General features: G+C 38.2%; 1 protein-coding gene across 30 annotated transcripts in view; it reads left to right on the forward strand.

Annotated features, from left to right (window-relative positions):
• MAGI1 (membrane associated guanylate kinase, WW and PDZ domain containing 1) overlaps positions 1-16,589 on the forward strand; it is a 721,510-nt gene that overhangs the window by 691,498 nt on the left and 13,423 nt on the right. For 10 of the 30 annotated variants that reach the window (XM_060202946.1, XM_060202947.1, XM_060202935.1 and 7 more), the window contains 2 exons: positions 3,018-3,311; positions 6,239-6,442. In XM_060202946.1, the coding sequence (XP_060058929.1) occupies positions 3,018-3,311; positions 6,239-6,442 (498 nt within the window). The remainder of the gene's footprint in view (positions 1-3,017; positions 3,312-6,238; positions 6,443-16,589) is intronic. The other 20 variants (XM_060202948.1, XM_007520621.3, XM_060202962.1 and 17 more) reach the window with 3 other exon arrangements.

The following is a 16,589-nucleotide window of genomic DNA, read 5'->3' on the forward strand; positions in this document are numbered from 1 at the left end:
TGAATTCTCAAAACACTACATATCCTTTTTGACTCAACTCAAGTGTAACTTTCTCTGTAGAAGCCTTCAGAAATTCTCTTCTTCTGCCAAATGCCATACACATTTTAGCATTCTGCCCTTACCATCTTGTGAATCATGGTTTACTTCTGTATCAGAATCTGTCATTTGAGGCAGATTATTGTATGTCTGTGCTTTCTATACATTCTCCAGCTTCTTGAGAGCACACATACCAGTTGTTCATTTTTCTCTGCAGTCCACACCTCAAAATGCTTAAGATAGCTCTCAGAATGCAGAATGAGCAGATTGTTTAATTAGCTGAAGTACTGAGGAAATGATATGAATCATTAAGAATCTTTCATAATTTCCTTATTAGTAAACAGCCGCTATCAGATAAAATAAGTTGGCACCCTGTTGGAACACACACACACTAGTATACGCCATTGAACTGGTATATACTTAATTAGATTTAAGGTAAGGCTTCTTCACTTGGAGATGGAGTTAGAGAGGTCTATACATGTGTGGCTGAGGTAACAAACCAGTTGAGAGTTCTACTTACGATAGCAAAAGATAAAAATATTAATCAGTTATAGCTTATGTCTCTAAGGTTCATTTTTTTTTTCTCCAGGGTTATTGCTGGGCTCGGTGCCTGCACCATGAATCCACTGCTCCTGGAAGCCATTTTTCCCCTTTTGTTGCCTGTGTTGTTGTAGCCTTGTTGTGGTTATTATTATTGCCATTGTTGATGTTGTTCGTTGTTGGATAGGACAGAGAGAAATGGAGAGAGGAGGGGAAGACAGAGAGGGGGAGAGAAAGATAGACACCTGCAGACCTGCTTCACCGCCTGTGAAGCGACTCCCCAGCAGGTGGGGAGCCGGGGGCTCGAACCGGGATCCTTACTCCAGTCCTTGCACTTTGCGCCACATGTGCTTAACCCACTGCACCACCGCCGACCTCCTCTAAGGTTCATTTTTAACCTTAGAATCTTAATTGCACAAGGTCCCGGGTTCAAGCCCCTGATCCCCGCCTGTAGGGGAAAGCTTCACAAGTGGTAAAGCAGGGCTGCAGGTATCTCTCTGTCTTCCCCTCCCTCTCTATCTCTCCCCCTCCTCTCAATTTCTCTGTCTCTATCCAATAATAAATTAAAAAAAATATTTTTAAAAAATTTTTTAAAAAATCTATGAAGACAGAAGCTTTCTGGAATAAATACAGTTTTATTCAGAAACTAAGTGCCTATTTAAAGAAAAAAGACTTCTGTTTGCATCATAGGGCTGAGAGATAAAATTCATTCCACCATTAGTAGTGAGAGGAAAGAGGTTTTTAATGGAGCTGCAGACTCTACATACATCTCACAGTGAGGTTCTGGCCGAGTATCTCCTGAATGTCTCCTACATGTGTGTCTGCCTACTCTTCAAGCAGCAACCTGTCCCTCTGTCATTAGGTATGTGTGCATACAGCTATATCAAGTATAAACCTCTTAAGGGTCTACATAAAACATTTTAAGGCCATGCATAAGTGCATGGTCTCTCTCCTAATACGTAGACCACTGTATGTCAGACTTGTTATCTCCAACTCTAGTGACTATATCAGAGTATTTGTTTACTCTGCAAATCTGGACCTTACCCCAAGGATGTAGGCATAATTCAGGGATATCAGATAAGACAGGCTTCATGTTAGCCTGAAGGTCTTTACCCTAGTATGGCCAAAACATCCCCTGGGAGCTGTAGACAGAACTACAGACAAAACAAAAAATTTCTAATTTGTCTGGTATAATGCTTAGTTGTTAATAATTAGTAGCACAGCGGGTTAAGCACACATGGTGCGACGCACAAGGACGGGAGCAAGGATCCCATTTTGAACCCCCGGCTCCCCACCTGCATAGGGGTTGCTTCACAAGCAGTGAAGCTGGTCTGCAGGTGTCTGTCTTTCTCTTCCCCTCTATCTCCCTTCCTCTCTCAATTTCTCTCTATCCTATCCAACAACAACAGCAATAACAACAACAATAATAATAACAGCAACAACAACAACAAGGGCAACAAAATGGGGAAAAAATGGCCTCCAGGAGCAGTAGAATCCTAGTGCAATAATGAGCCCCAGCAATAACCCTGGAAGCAAAAAAGGAAGAAAGAAAGAAAGAAAGAAAGAAAGAAAGAAAGAAAGAAAGAAAGAAAGAAAGAAAGTTAGTTCAGCAGAGAAAATAACAGGCATTTTAATTCAGAGACCTATCAAGAAAGTAGAGCTTCTCCAACAAGTATCCATTTGGCTTTGGATGTGAAACTAAAGTTGGTTCCTCCTGCAATTCTAGTGGTGTAAAAGTGCTTTGCCCTGTCACTTAACAAAGTAAGAAAAACTTGAATATAATAACATTGGAATTCTGAAGGCTAAGATAACCAGTTTTGTGATCAGAGTAGATATTTGACATTTGGAAGCTAGGGAAGAGAAACTTTCGTTTATTTCTGGTTTCATCACTAATCCTGCAATATAGCAGCCTTAGTGGTCCAGTCAACTTACGGCATCTTGCCTTATGGAAATAATCAAAAGCAAAGCAGTTTAGAAAACTGAGCAGACATGTGGCAGGGCGTTTCGGGGAAAGGGTGGGTAACAATATGAATGTGTAACCTGAGTCTTATCTCTGAAACAACCTGCTGCAAACTTGTATCTGCCTGTGTGTGGCTGTCAGGATACAAAATGCTGTAAATGATACATGATCTTAGTGTCCTTTGTGGTGGTGTATTTATGTGGAATCCATGCCAGTAGATACCAAATAATAAATCTTTGGTGCTAGCAGACTCCTATGCCTCACCAGATTCTAGTGATGATTTTTCTAAATGGAGAAACAAAGTGATTCTAAATTCTTTACATTCTATGAGACCAAGTGCTCTGTTCAGTTAATTTCTTTCTTTTTTTTTTTTTTTTTTTTCCATGTAGTGGAGCTGCAGTGGGGAGGTAGTGGTGGCAGGGCATTGACTTGTTAATATGCAAAGTCTGGCAGCTAAAAGGTGCATCTCTCTCTGGTACAGTCCCCAAAGCAGAGAACGAGGTGCCCTCACCAGCCTCTTCACACCACAGTAGCACCCAGCCAGCCTCGCTGACGGAGGAGAAGCATACCCCGCAGGGGAGCCAGAATTCCTTGAACACCGTGAGCTCAGGCAGTGGTAGCACCAGTGGGATCGGCAGCGGCGGGGGCGGTGGCAGTGGTGTGGTGAGCACTGTGGTGCAGCCCTACGATGTGGAGATTCGGCGCGGAGAGAACGAGGGCTTCGGCTTTGTCATCGTGTCTTCGGTGAGCAGGCCGGAAGCAGGCACGACTTTCGGTGAGTATAGATAGACCCTTCTCCATAGAACACCAGAGAGTGTCCCATTGCATGTGAAGGATGGCCAAAATCTCATTAACAGAAATACTTTCATGTTTTTCACTTCAGTTAATGAAAAATTCCCCCAATTAGAGATAGGCTTCATCTGGTAACTTTTCCCTTCCTGAAAACTATTTGTTGTTGTTTTTGACATGTCACATCCCTTGTCCTGAGTGCTCAGATGGCAAACACCTTCAAACAGACCTGAGTTGTAGAGCAACCCCTTGACTATATGAGTGCAAGAAATTCTTGCCATAAGAAAGTCTTTTTGAAAGGTTCTATTTCAGTTACCAATCATAGCACTGGCCTCAGAAAGTCTAAGAGTCTTTCTTTTCTTTTCTTTCTTTCTTTTTTTTTTTTTTAAAGAAATATATGATTGTAAAAATACATACAGCTGTAAGGAATTAGAAGTATCACATGAAGCTCCCTCTCTACTTTACATATGTCTTTTCTCTGCTCTATCCCTATTAGAATTTTTCTTATGCCGATTTGAAATATTTTAACAGTTGCCTGGTTAAGAATCTTGGTAAAAATCTGACTTCAGAGCCAGTTTTCTTCACTATCCCTGTATCTGGCAGATAAGTTGTTTTGCCTTATCCTGATATTGGGAGCTTCAGTAGAGTATGAAAAAACAGAGTTGTCAACTTTTCAAAGGTTAACTCTCCTGGGTACACTGACAGAGACAATTAGGAACCCAAATCATTACAATTTCCAGGAACTTGTGATCTATTTTTCTATTTGAATATTTTTTTTTAAAAAAGTACAAAGATGATTCACCTTGCATATTAACAAAACAGTATTTGCTATTCTCCAAGCACTTTTGTTAATAATATAGAATATAATATGAAATGGATAAGCATCATACTGGTTTTGAAATATACCTCAGCTCTATCCTCACATTATTTACTTATGAGGATGGTGATGACCAATGGTCTAGGCTATGATCTCTACCTTTTTAATTTTCTATACTAATAGAAATCCTTTTGCCTTCATTTAGTCTTGATGGAGTACTTCCTACTAAGACTATTTACCCCCAAAATCTGTTCATTAGGAGACAGGGAATCTTCTAGGCCTGTACATGTGTGGCTGCTCTAACAAATACCCATTACTAACAGTGTTTCTATATGATGCATTAATAAGACTATGGCATGTCAAGGATGGATGATGACCAGACAACAAAGCAAGGTTTTGGTTTTTGTTTTAGATTTTATTTTGGATAATTTTCTGCTTAATGTAAAATAAAAAGAGAGTCAGGAGAGGGGGAAAAATAATCTCCATTATCATCTTCAAATCTACTATTTGTTCCTGTGTGCCATGTGATGTTCTCAGGTTTTTGGAATTCTCAGTTTTACTTGTCATAGTGAATATGGCTGCTTGGAGGCTATGTGCTACTGAATGAATATTGAATGTCTTCACTCACAATTTGGTCTTTGATTGTTTTCCTCTGACTCTTGCAATGATTAATTAAACTTTACCTAATACTTTGCATGAGATTTCTGCTCCAAGCTATGCAGATCACTTCTCATTCCTGCTATCTGACAGCTCCCTCATACAAGTTGTCCTTGGAGATAGGCTAAACTTAGTCAAGATTTGGTATTTGAGGATGGAAGTTATCCATCATACCTGCCTGTTAGATTCCAAAAGACATTAACTTTGTTTTAAAATTCTTTGACCTAGATGTTACAGCCAATGCTGCTGCAAGCTTAGTAAATATGGCTAAATTCAAAGGAATTATGACTCATTTTCCCCACATATCTGACCCTCAGCATCCAATTATCATGGAAAAGCCACTCAGACTCAGTATTTCTTATGTTAATTTTGTCATTTTTTTCATAGGTGACTCTAATACATCTTTTAAATTTCCAGAAAGATAGATTCTTAAAATAAGTGTGAACTTGCATATAAATCTTTGGAATTAAATATGAAATAGCTGAAAACTTTAATACCAGTTCTCAAAAACAATTTCCCACCTTTGTTGAAGTAAGCAATGTTCTTGGTCGTGATATAGATTCTCTCAAAGTGCACAATAAGCTTTCTCTTCAAATATACTTCTGGTTTTTTATATTCTATCAATAAATGTATAGTAACTAATGTTGAGCAAGGAAATGATTAAAGGAAAATGGTTGAGAAATTATTTGAACCTAACTTTGAATCCTTGTTCTTAGCCAGAGAAAGGACTTGGATTTTCACATTCCTTGGAGGGGTTTTGTGCAGAAAGAGGCTGATTTCAGAGCTAGTGAGCCATATGTGCCCTACCGTGTAAACAATGAGATAAACTAATTGTGCAAAGGTCACAGTAGGAAATACAGGTGTCAAGGTCCAGTGCTTTAGGGGCTCATCTCTTGTCCATTAAGTGTTTTCAGATAGAATTTTTGATGCTAGCAGACTCCTATGCCTCACCAGACTCCTAGTGATTATTTTTCTAAATGTAGAAAGAACAAAACATTGGCAGAAACTTAAACAACAGCTGGCAAAAATGAAGTGACATGAACACAAAATGCAAAAAAGCATCCATCTCAATTCTGGGTTTCACATTTGCTGTCCTAAAATAAGCAAACAGCAAGTTATTTTGGGGCTTTTGAAAAATCTTTGAAGTTGCTAAACATCTCAAATTTTGTAATTGGCTTTAAAGTGGGAAGTGGGCATTTCCCTCTCATTTTGAATCATGAAAAGATCACAAGAATGAATTGTCATTTCATGGCAGTAGCACTGACACCCTGAACATTGCCAATGTTTTGACCATCGACGCAGAGCTCTCCTTTAATAACATTTGCTTAATGCTTTAATTAATTAACACTTAACCTTTTCTTTCCCTTTTTCAATCCCTTTTCTCCTCTCATCACTATATCCCCATATAACTTGAAAAAAATTAAAACTCGATATCAAAGCAGGCAATGCATGTGTGGCTATGCCTCACAAAATAGGTCGGATTATTGAGGGGAGTCCTGCTGACCGATGTGGCAAGCTGAAAGTAGGAGACCGGATCTTGGCAGTAAATGGATGTTCCATCACCAACAAATCACATTCAGACATTGTCAACCTAATCAAGGAAGCAGGAAACACAGTTACCCTCCGCATCATTCCTGGGGATGGTAAAGTATATCTGTTGTGTCTGTCTCTTTCTATAGCTTGTCTCTCTATCATTAGTTTTCATATAAATGAATGGTATTGATTCAGAAGCATTCTTATCCACTCCTGAGCATACTCATCAAACAAACATTAAACTTTTGTAACTAAACCCTAATTCACCCTTTTAATACTCCAGCCCTATGACCCTGTCTTGCTATAGGTATAACAACTTGAAAAAAATCTTTGACTTTCCCCAGTTTGTTTTGACTTCAGTACCCTTATCTTTAAAAATTATAGAATAAGACCTGAGAGATGGTCAGTGGGTAAAGTACATGCCTGTGTGCTATCTCCAGCACCACATGGGAGCACTTTATATAACACCAACAGAAAACCTTGAATGGTAGATCAGTGTTTTGGTCTCGGTCTCTCTCACACAAATTATAAAATGAAATACTCATTCATTTTTCCAGTAATGTTATATATATATATATATATATATATATATATATATATATATATATATATATATATGGTCTTTTTAAGGAGAATCTTAGTGTTTGTGCTACTTTTTGGATGTATATGGAGAAGAATAAACTGTATTTCTCCTAAGTTATATCTAAGCTAAATGAGATCTATTTTTGTTTGTTTCTTTCTGTTTGTTTATTTAAATGGTTAAATTTATATCTTTAGTTCTTTTACACCATTGACAAATTGTCATCCATAAACACAAATATTTGGCATTGTCTGGGGTAAACGTTAATGGTATTTAGTGAGCATGCTTCTAAACATCCTATATTTCTCAGGACAAAACCCCATAATAGGGATCAAGCAGTGACAAACTTGGCTGAGTGCACACACTACCATGTTCAGGGACCCACATTCACCTGTAGGGGCGGAGGGGAAGCTTCACAAGCTGTTGAAGCAGAGTGGCAAATCTCTCTATCTCTAGCTCTCTCTACCCTCTATCTCTCTCCCACTCTCTTTCTCTCCTCTCTATTCCCCCTTCCATTTCATTTTCTCTGTCTCTATCCAATAAATAAATAAAATATTTAAAATAACCTAGAATAAAAGTTGCCCATCAAAAAATATCAGAACCTATTTTACTATTCAGATTTAATTAAAAACAAAATTAATACACTGATGTCACTAAATGTAGATTCTTCAAAGAATTCAATCACAAATATTATTTTAATTTTAAGTAAATTTTATCCTTGAGAAGAAAGTCTTACTTGTCCAAGCATTTCAATGACTTTCTTTTTTTTCTTGCTGTAGAAACAAAATAAAATATATGTTCCTCAAGAGTAGTTCCTCAAGAGTTTATGGAATAATGTGATAAAAAAAATTCTGTGCTGTTGACTTGTAAATAAGGAAATGAGAGATTTTATCTGAAATCAATTTACCAAATGATTATTTTTACATACTAGTTGCTAAGAAGTAAGGCTTACTAGGTTACAACTTGAAGTAGAGGATAGAGCCAAGGAAGATGCACAGTGGTAGCATATAGGACTTGTGAGTAAAAGGTCTAAGGGTTAGAAAATTCCTGACATCAGTAGCCAAAGCTAAGCAGTATTTTAACTAGAAATAAAAGAAGGAGAAGGATGAAAATAAGAAATTTAACTAATATAGACTATGCTTTTCAGAAAATATTAGATAAAATAGCCAAACAAAAATTACTTGAAAAGTGTTGTTTCCAAGAGCAGAACATTTTCTTTGTACCTAAAATAACCCATACCAAATGTGGAGGAAACTATAACTCCTTTTCTAGTGGTGTACTGCAGCCTGCCTCAAATACAAGGTCAGTCATTTACCATCTGGTCTTGAGTCCGTTCTACCAGTTCACCAATTTGGGCAGTTATTACAGTTTGGAAAAGTGGTTACAAAATGATAGAGCATAGATTACTAATGGAAAGGATGAAGGAATCTGGGGGAAAAATAAGTGAGAAATAGCTGAGAGAGCCAAAATATAGTATACTAATTTAGAAACATTTATGTACGTGCTAGAGGGATTTAAAAAAACACTAATTCACATAGGAATTGAATTGCTGGGTCTAGATGGTCAGCCTTAACATGGTAATGAGAATGTCAAGAAGACAGAGGAAGGAAAATAAGCATTTCTACAGGGAAAGGCTTAGAAAAAAAATATTTTGAAACCAGGAAAGATCTACCATATAAAGAAACAAGTAATATTGCTGTGCATGTACTATGTGTTGACTTAATTCAATCAAATGCAATGGAAAATAATTTTGGAGCACAACTCCAAAAATATAGTGTTAGATTGTTCAGTAATAGTTTTCAATGAAGAGACATTTGTTAAACCTCAACAATATATATTCAGACAGACATCACATACATTATAGCTAGAATAAAATAAACTATGGCATCAGTACAACATAGATAAAGACTTTTGTGATTTCACCCCAAGATGTTTCAAGAATTTGTTGCCAGGATAACAAACTTTTTCTTTCTTTCTTTTTTCTTTTCTTTTCTTTTTTTTTTTTTTTTTTATCAGTTACAGTGTACTATTTAGGAAATCAGGTTTGGCAGAGGGTAGATTTCTGATACTCTTCTTTTAAGTGAGACTAAAAATTGCCATCTTGGAAATTACAGTTGTGATAAGGGAGTCTGGCTTCTGAAGAGATGCTGGAGCAATTCTGAAGAATCTCAGAAATACTGGAAGACAGAGTGACTATTAAACTTTATGAAAAGAAAATCATGCTGACTGACTTTTCTGTGGAGTGGTGTAGAATGTGTTAGTTAGATTAGAGGGTAGAAAAGAGGTTCTCTCTATGATCCCTCTAGATTCTCCACTTCAGAGCTTAATTAATCACGTAACCCAAAGACAGGTTGTTTTGTGATCCTCACAAAGAGATTGATGTTCTTAGAGTGTTTTCTGAGTACTTAGAAATCTTTCTTGTGCGCTGTCTTTTGGCTTATATTTGGAAACCACATTGAATTGGCCTCTTTATTTACCTCATGCTGCCTTAACGCTTTCTTCTTGTCATCATCACATCATGCTTTCTCCAACTTCACTATATATTGGTCATAGTTTCCCTCACTCTTATTCTCCCACTTCTCTCCTTATCCCCACCCCCATATGCACAAATTCTGAAATATGACCCCTTTATTCCACATCATCTAGTTTTTAGAAAGCCTGTTGCCACAGTTTGCAGGCAGACTACACCATGAAAATTCCTACGTGCCCTGTTTTCATGTCTGTGACCAAGAGGAGGGGTAGAATCAGTTCAGGGCCTTTTCTCCTGTAAGATGTGGGGGAAAGGGAGCCGGCTGGTGGTGCAGCAGGTTAAGCGCACATAGCAGAAAGTGCACAGACCAGCATCAGAATCCTGGTTCCAGCCCCCGGCGCCTCACCTGCAGGGAGGTCGATTCACAGGTGGTGAAACAGGTCTGCAGGTGTCTTTCTCTCCACCTCTGTCTTCCTGTCCTCTCTCTATTTCTCTCTGTCCTATCCAATAACAACAGTAATAACACTGACAATAAACAACAAGGGCAATAAAAGGGAAAAAAATTTTTTAAAAAGATGTGGGGGAAAGATGATAAATATATAATGACACTCCAGAATGACCCAGCTAATACTGAATCCAAACTAAAAAATTGAGAAGCCAAACTGCACATGCTTCCACCACTTGTGATTTTTTGTAAATACTTTCTGCGAAGACTGAGTATGAGTGAAGACTTTTGTCAGAATGGGCAAAACTTGACAGAGCCAGGTTAACATGGAACTAGTTTGAATCAGATTCAAGAGAATACAAATATTCGTGAGTTTGTAAATAGTACTTGAGTTATGGTCTTAAATTTGTACTTCAGGGGGCCAGGCAGTAGTGCAGTGGGCTAAGTGCACATGATGCAAAGCATAGGGTTGGTTCAAAGCACAGGGTTGATGCAAGGGCGGCATAAGGATACCAGTTCGAGCCCCCAGTCCCCCATATGCAGGGGGGTCACCTCACGGGCAGTGAAGCAGGTCTGCAGGTGTCTATCTTTTTCTCCCCCTCCCTGTCTTCCCCTCCTCTCTTAATTTCTCTCTGTCCTGTCCAGCAACAACCACAGCAATAACAATAATAATAACAACAACAAGGGCAACAAAAGTGAAAAAATAGCTTCCAGGAGCAGTGGATTCGTAGTGCAGGCACCGAGCCAGAGTGATAACCCTGGAGGCAAAAAAATAAATAAATAAATAAAATAAAAATAAGATCACTTTAGTTCAAAATATTTTGCATATATAGGAAGCAGGGCTTGACAATGCAAATGTTTCTATTTCCTTGGTAAATGTATATAATAGCCTAAGTATCTTCACAGGAAATTGTGTAGGTAGAATTAGTAATATATACTAAGGCAAAAGGAATGGTAACAGCCACATAGATCGACCAGTCAGCGCCCATGTTCAGCAAGGAAGCAATTACAGAAGCCAGACCTTCCACCTTCTGCATCCCACAATGACCTTGGGTCCATACTCCCAGAGGAATAAAGAATAGAAAAGCTATCAGGGGAGGGGATGGGATACGGAGAGCTGGTGGTGGGAATTATGTGGAGTTGTACCTCTCTTATCCAATGGTTTTATCAGTGTTTCCTTTTTATAAATAAAAAAGAAAGTGTATATAAAAAAAAGAAAAAAAAAACCTTACAGGTTTAAAGTTTTCAAGCACTCCATATATTTATTACTTAAGCATTAAAATACTTATGAGAGGAATGATTATATTTCCTGTTGATTTCTTGGCTTTATATGGTGTTCCCATAAGGGAGGCTAAGGGGATTCACATAGGGGCAATATTAGTGTTGTAATTTTTTGTCATGGAGATATGTTGAAACCTAATACAGTAGTTTCTGTCACAAGTCAGTGCCCTGATTTAAAAGGGGGCATAAAAGTGCCTTGAGAGTATCTTAATTGTTATGGAAAGTGTACTAATATCCATTTTCTTTTTGTAAATTTTTAAGAATTATCTTTATTTATTTGATAGAGACAGCCAGAAATTGAGAGGAAAGAGGGAGGTAGAGAGGGAAAGAAAGAGAGATATAAATAGTACTCCTTCACTACTTATGCAACTTCCTCCCTGCAGGTGGGGAACAAGGGCTTGAACACAGGTCCTTGCACACTGTAACATGTTCACTCAACTAGGTGCACCACTGCCAGCCCCCATAATAACCATTTCATTCTTCTGGGATAGCTAAAGTAGGTATAATAATTGCTTAATAAAAGATCATATACTTTCAGGAATTTGTCATAAAATTAGTAATTATCTCTATTGGCCTTGAAACTGCACAAAGTCAAATACACAATACTTGGAATACACTGCTCTCTCAGTCCCTTCATATGAATGTGTGTATACATATATATTTTCTACTATATGAGGCAAATTTTGCATTGGTATAGAGCTATAAATTTGTGGTAATGGGCTCTTACTCTATATTAAAAACAAAACTACAATTTTTTTTCTTTCATTTTATTTATTTCCCCTTCTGTTGCCCTTTTTTTTTTTTTTGCTTTTTTTAAAAGTTTTTTATTTCTTTTAATTATCTTTAATTATTTATAGAATAGAGACAGCCAGAAATTGAGATGGGTGGGGCAGATAGAAAGAGAGACAGAAAGACACCTGCACCCCTGTTTCACCACTCGTGAAGCTTTTCCCCTGCAGGTGGGTGCCCTTGTTGTTTTTTTATTGTAGTTATTATTGTTGTTGTTATTGACGTCATTGTTGTTAGATAGGACAGAGAGAAGTGGAGAGAAAAGGGGAAGACGGGGAGAGAAATATAGACACCTGCAGACCTGCTTCACCACCTGTGAAGGGACACCCTGCACGTGGGGAGCCAGGGACTTGAACCGGGATCCTTACGCCTGTCCTTGCACTTTGCCCCACATGCGATTAACCCACTGGGCTACTGCCAGACTCCCCAAACTAGAATTTCTACACTTAACAGTAACAGTCTTAGTTTAATTTCCAAGGAAGACTTCAAAGTCCACTGAAGTGAGTTTAACTTTACTGATATTTAAAAAAGATCCTGAAACTATACCAAACTACAAATCATTTTAGTGTTCTGAAAATGACCCATAGAATTTAAAAGTTAAAGCAGTGCATTTTTTTCCTTTTATTTAATCTATAGTACTGTTTAGCATAGCTAATGGTATTTATACAGTAAACTAAACTTTGCTTATGAGAAGGGAGTTTAAGGGAGTTGTGCTGTAGTGAAGCGGGTTAGGCACACATGGTGCAAAACGCAAGGACCAGAGTAAGGATACCAGTTCGAACCCTGGGCTCCCCACCTGCAAGGGGGGGTGTCCCTCCACAGGCCTCTCCATTTCTCTCTGTCCTATCCAACAATGATGACAACAATATTAACTACAACAATAAAACAAGGGCAACAAAATAGAATAAATAAATAAATATTTAAAAAGAAGAAGAGAAACTACTTGGTATTAAAAATATATAAGGAGTTTAACAATTAAATATTATTTTCTGGATACCAAGACACATTTCTCTTATCACGAAATAGACTAAAAGTTAGTTGCTAGGCAAGCCCTGGGTTTAATTTCCTGTGCTCCCACTTGCTATTTGTATAACCATGAAACAAAAATGAGAATAAAATTATATTGATTTTGTTCAGTTGTAAGAGATTTAAATGAAATCATTCATGTAATAATGCACTTAGCACAATGTTTGGCACACTGTACATGATCTCAATAAATGGTGGTGTTTTAAGTTTCAATTCCAGAAAACATTTGTATTCGTAAGTGGAAAAATAGCAAAAGATACAGCAACAGCTAAGAGGAAATTTAGTTGAGGAAATGAGTGAATGATTAACTGTTATACCTCATCACTTCCTGAAAACAGTAGAAATATAAAAATTGTTTGAGTATAGGATCTGGTCTACATAGAATACCCTGGCTACTGAAAACATAAGAACTCCAAAGGGGAAGCTCTGCACAATTCAGTAATTACTATCATTTTATTATCAGGAAATGTTCTTTTTGACAATCCTGATTGTGGTTTCCCCATGGCCTGAACAATTTGTAGTTTCCCAGAGAGTCTTCACAAAATTAATACAATGAGCAATATGAATTTTTAAAGGTCCAATGCATATGTTTATGAATTTTTTGAATAGTCATAGTGATAAGCAGTATAGTTTCTTAGTCCTTCGTACTGACATAGTGAGTGGGTACACATTATTTAATATCTCTTACATTGAATGCATTGACTGTATGGGTTAACTGCAGTCATAAAAATGCACTCATAATATGCCTTTATCTTGTGATGATAATAATAATAAATGCAAGCTACCAACAAAAACATGTTAATTGTTTTGAGCAATTTTTGTATCACTTATCATCCCCAAAACTTTCCTCTCTTGTTTGCACCAGTTTCCTTCCTTCCTTCCTTCCTTCCTTCCTTCCTTCCTTCCTTCCTTCCTTCCTTCCTTCTCCTCTTTCTCTCCCTCCCTCTCTCTTTCTCCCTCCTCCCTCCCTTCCTCCCTGCCCATGTCTCTCTCTTTCTTTTTTTCTTTCTGGCACTTATCTCTATATGTGCAGTTGAGGAAACTAAGACATAGACAGACTAAATAACTTTGATTAAGTCCCAGCCAGAAAAGTCTAGAGTTAGGGCCCAAAGTAAAATAGTCAGATGCCAGAAATGGACCTTGTAGACATTATACTGAATTGTCTTTCAGTAAGCTTAAGAAGAAGCATTCCAGTTTGGAGGGGGTCCAAGCCCTAGCAATATACTTAGGGCTCTGAGAAGTTCACTAAAAAAAAAAAATGAAAGCACATTTGCCTCTGTTTGACTAAAATTCCCTACCTTTAATTGACCTGAGGTTCCTTCTCCCTCAAATCTGTGAAAATATTGGGTAAACCAGACAGCAAGAAACATTATCCTAAAGCATGAATAGGATTCACATTACTGTTCACTTGATCTAGTTAAATTTACTTACTAATCATGTGACTTAGCCCAAGAATCATGGGTTTTTATAGCTGAGATATAAACTGCTAAAGTTTTATTTCAACATTTTAATTTTGCAATGAGTTTAAATAACTTATACAAGCTCCCACAGTAATAAAATACTTGTTGTTATTTTTACCAGTGCTTCAGTACTCTGGGGCAACTTTTTCAGATAGAGACTGGGCCAAGGAAATAGCGTAATGGTTATATAAACAACATTTATGCCTGAGGCTGTCAGGTTCCAGGTTCACTCCCTGGCACCACCATAAACTAGAGCTGAGAAGCGCCCTGGTTTTAAAAAAAGAGCGGGAAGGACCAGGCAGTGGTGCAGCTGGTTAAGTGCACACATTACAGTGAGCAAGGACCAAGGTTCAACCCCCTGGTCCCCACCTGCGAGGGCAAACTTCACGAGTGGTGAAGCAGGGCTGCAGGTGTCTCTCTGTCTCTCTCCCTCTCTTTCCCCTCTCAATTTCTTTTTTTTTCTTTTTTTCTTAATTTTTTTTATTATTTATTCCCTTTTGTTGCCCTTGCTGTTTTATTGTTGTAGTTATTGTTGTAGTCACCATTGATGTCATTGTTGTTGAATAGGACAGAGAGAAATGGAGAGAGGAGGGGAAGACAGAGAAGGGGAGAGAAAGACAGACACCTGCAGACCTGCTTCACCGCTTGTGATGCGACTCCCCTGCAGGTGGGGAGCCGGGGGCTTGAACTGGGATCCTTACACCAGTCCTTGTGCTTTGCGCCACCTGCGCTTAACCTGCTGCGCTACAGCCCGACTCCCTCCCCTCTCAATTTCTATCTCTATCCAACAATAAATAAACAAAAATATTTAAAATATTAAAGAAGAAAAGAGAGGGAAAGACACCGCAGCACCAAAGCTTCCTCCAGTGTGTGTGGGGGGGGGGGGGCAGGGGCGGGGAGTATTAAGGGAAAAGCTCAATCTTGGATTGTGTGGATGCCAAAGCAGGCATCTTCCCAGGTGAGCTATTTTGCCCCCCACCCTTAAGACACAGTAATTAAGAAATGAAAGATCAGAAAGGGTCACAGCTTGTAGTAAATGTGAACTAAATGCTTATCAAGTATTAGCATTTCAGATGCTTTGATGTGATTATTGGAAAAAATCCCCTTTTATCAAATAAGAAAAATAAGGCACCCAGCTAGTGAATGGGGAGAGAGGAATTTAAATCCAGTTCTGAATCTCAAGGCTATGTATTTAACCATTCTCCGTAATTATTAGGAGAAGGAAAGCAAACAGACAAACAAACCTCACCCAAGTTCAGTAGTATTCTTAGTTTTTTGTTTGTTTGTTTTTGTTTTTAACCAGAGCACTGCTCAACTCTGGTTTACAGTGGTATGTGGGATTGAACCTGAGACTTTAGAGCCTCAGGCATGAGAGTCTCTTTGCATAATCAATATGCTATCTTCCCTGGCCCCTATATTTTTAGAATATTAAAATGGAAGTAGACTACAATATACAGAGGGATTTATGGACTACAGTTATGAGAGAGATATATAAAACATTGATATGTGGGGGGCCAGGCGCTAGCACAGTGGGTTAAGTACACATGGCGCAAAGTGCAGGGACTGGCCTAAAGATCCTGGTTCAAGCCCCCAGCTCGCCACCTATAGGGGGGGGGGTCACTTCACAAGCGGTTGAAGCAGGTCTGCAGGTATCTCTCTTTTCTCTCCCCCTGTCTGTCTTCCCCACCTCTCTCAATTTTTCTCTGTCCTATCCAACAACAACAGCTGTGGCAACAATAATAATAATAACAACAACAAAGGCAGCAAAAATGGGGGGAAAATAAAACATTGCTATGCATGGTAGGCAGATACATGTATTCAACAAACATTGGAGTTCATAGGACTCTGGAAACTTCTGGGCATGATGGCACACTATGAACTAAATGGGCTTTTATCTTGTAAACTTATCATCATACTTAGAATTTTATTGATTAGAAAATCTATATGACAAGTTCCAAGCAGTCAGCCTAAATCCACTTGTAACATAGTTGCTTGCTATCTGCCTTGATTTTAATAGAGAAATAACTAGTAAAAATTAACATATCTGTGTCTGTGCATTACCGCATTGCTGGCTAAAGTTTAATATAAGCATGCTGGTGCCTAGCCTGCAGACATGCTTATAAACAATTTCACATTCTGGTTTTCCAAACTTTCAGAGATTATGAAGTTGTCTGTGAATGTGGTTAGTGGAGAAGAAAGTCAATTT

This window comes from Erinaceus europaeus, chromosome 12, assembly GCF_950295315.1.
Source record: "Erinaceus europaeus chromosome 12, mEriEur2.1, whole genome shotgun sequence".
Taxonomy (NCBI): Eukaryota; Metazoa; Chordata; class Mammalia; order Eulipotyphla; family Erinaceidae; genus Erinaceus; species Erinaceus europaeus.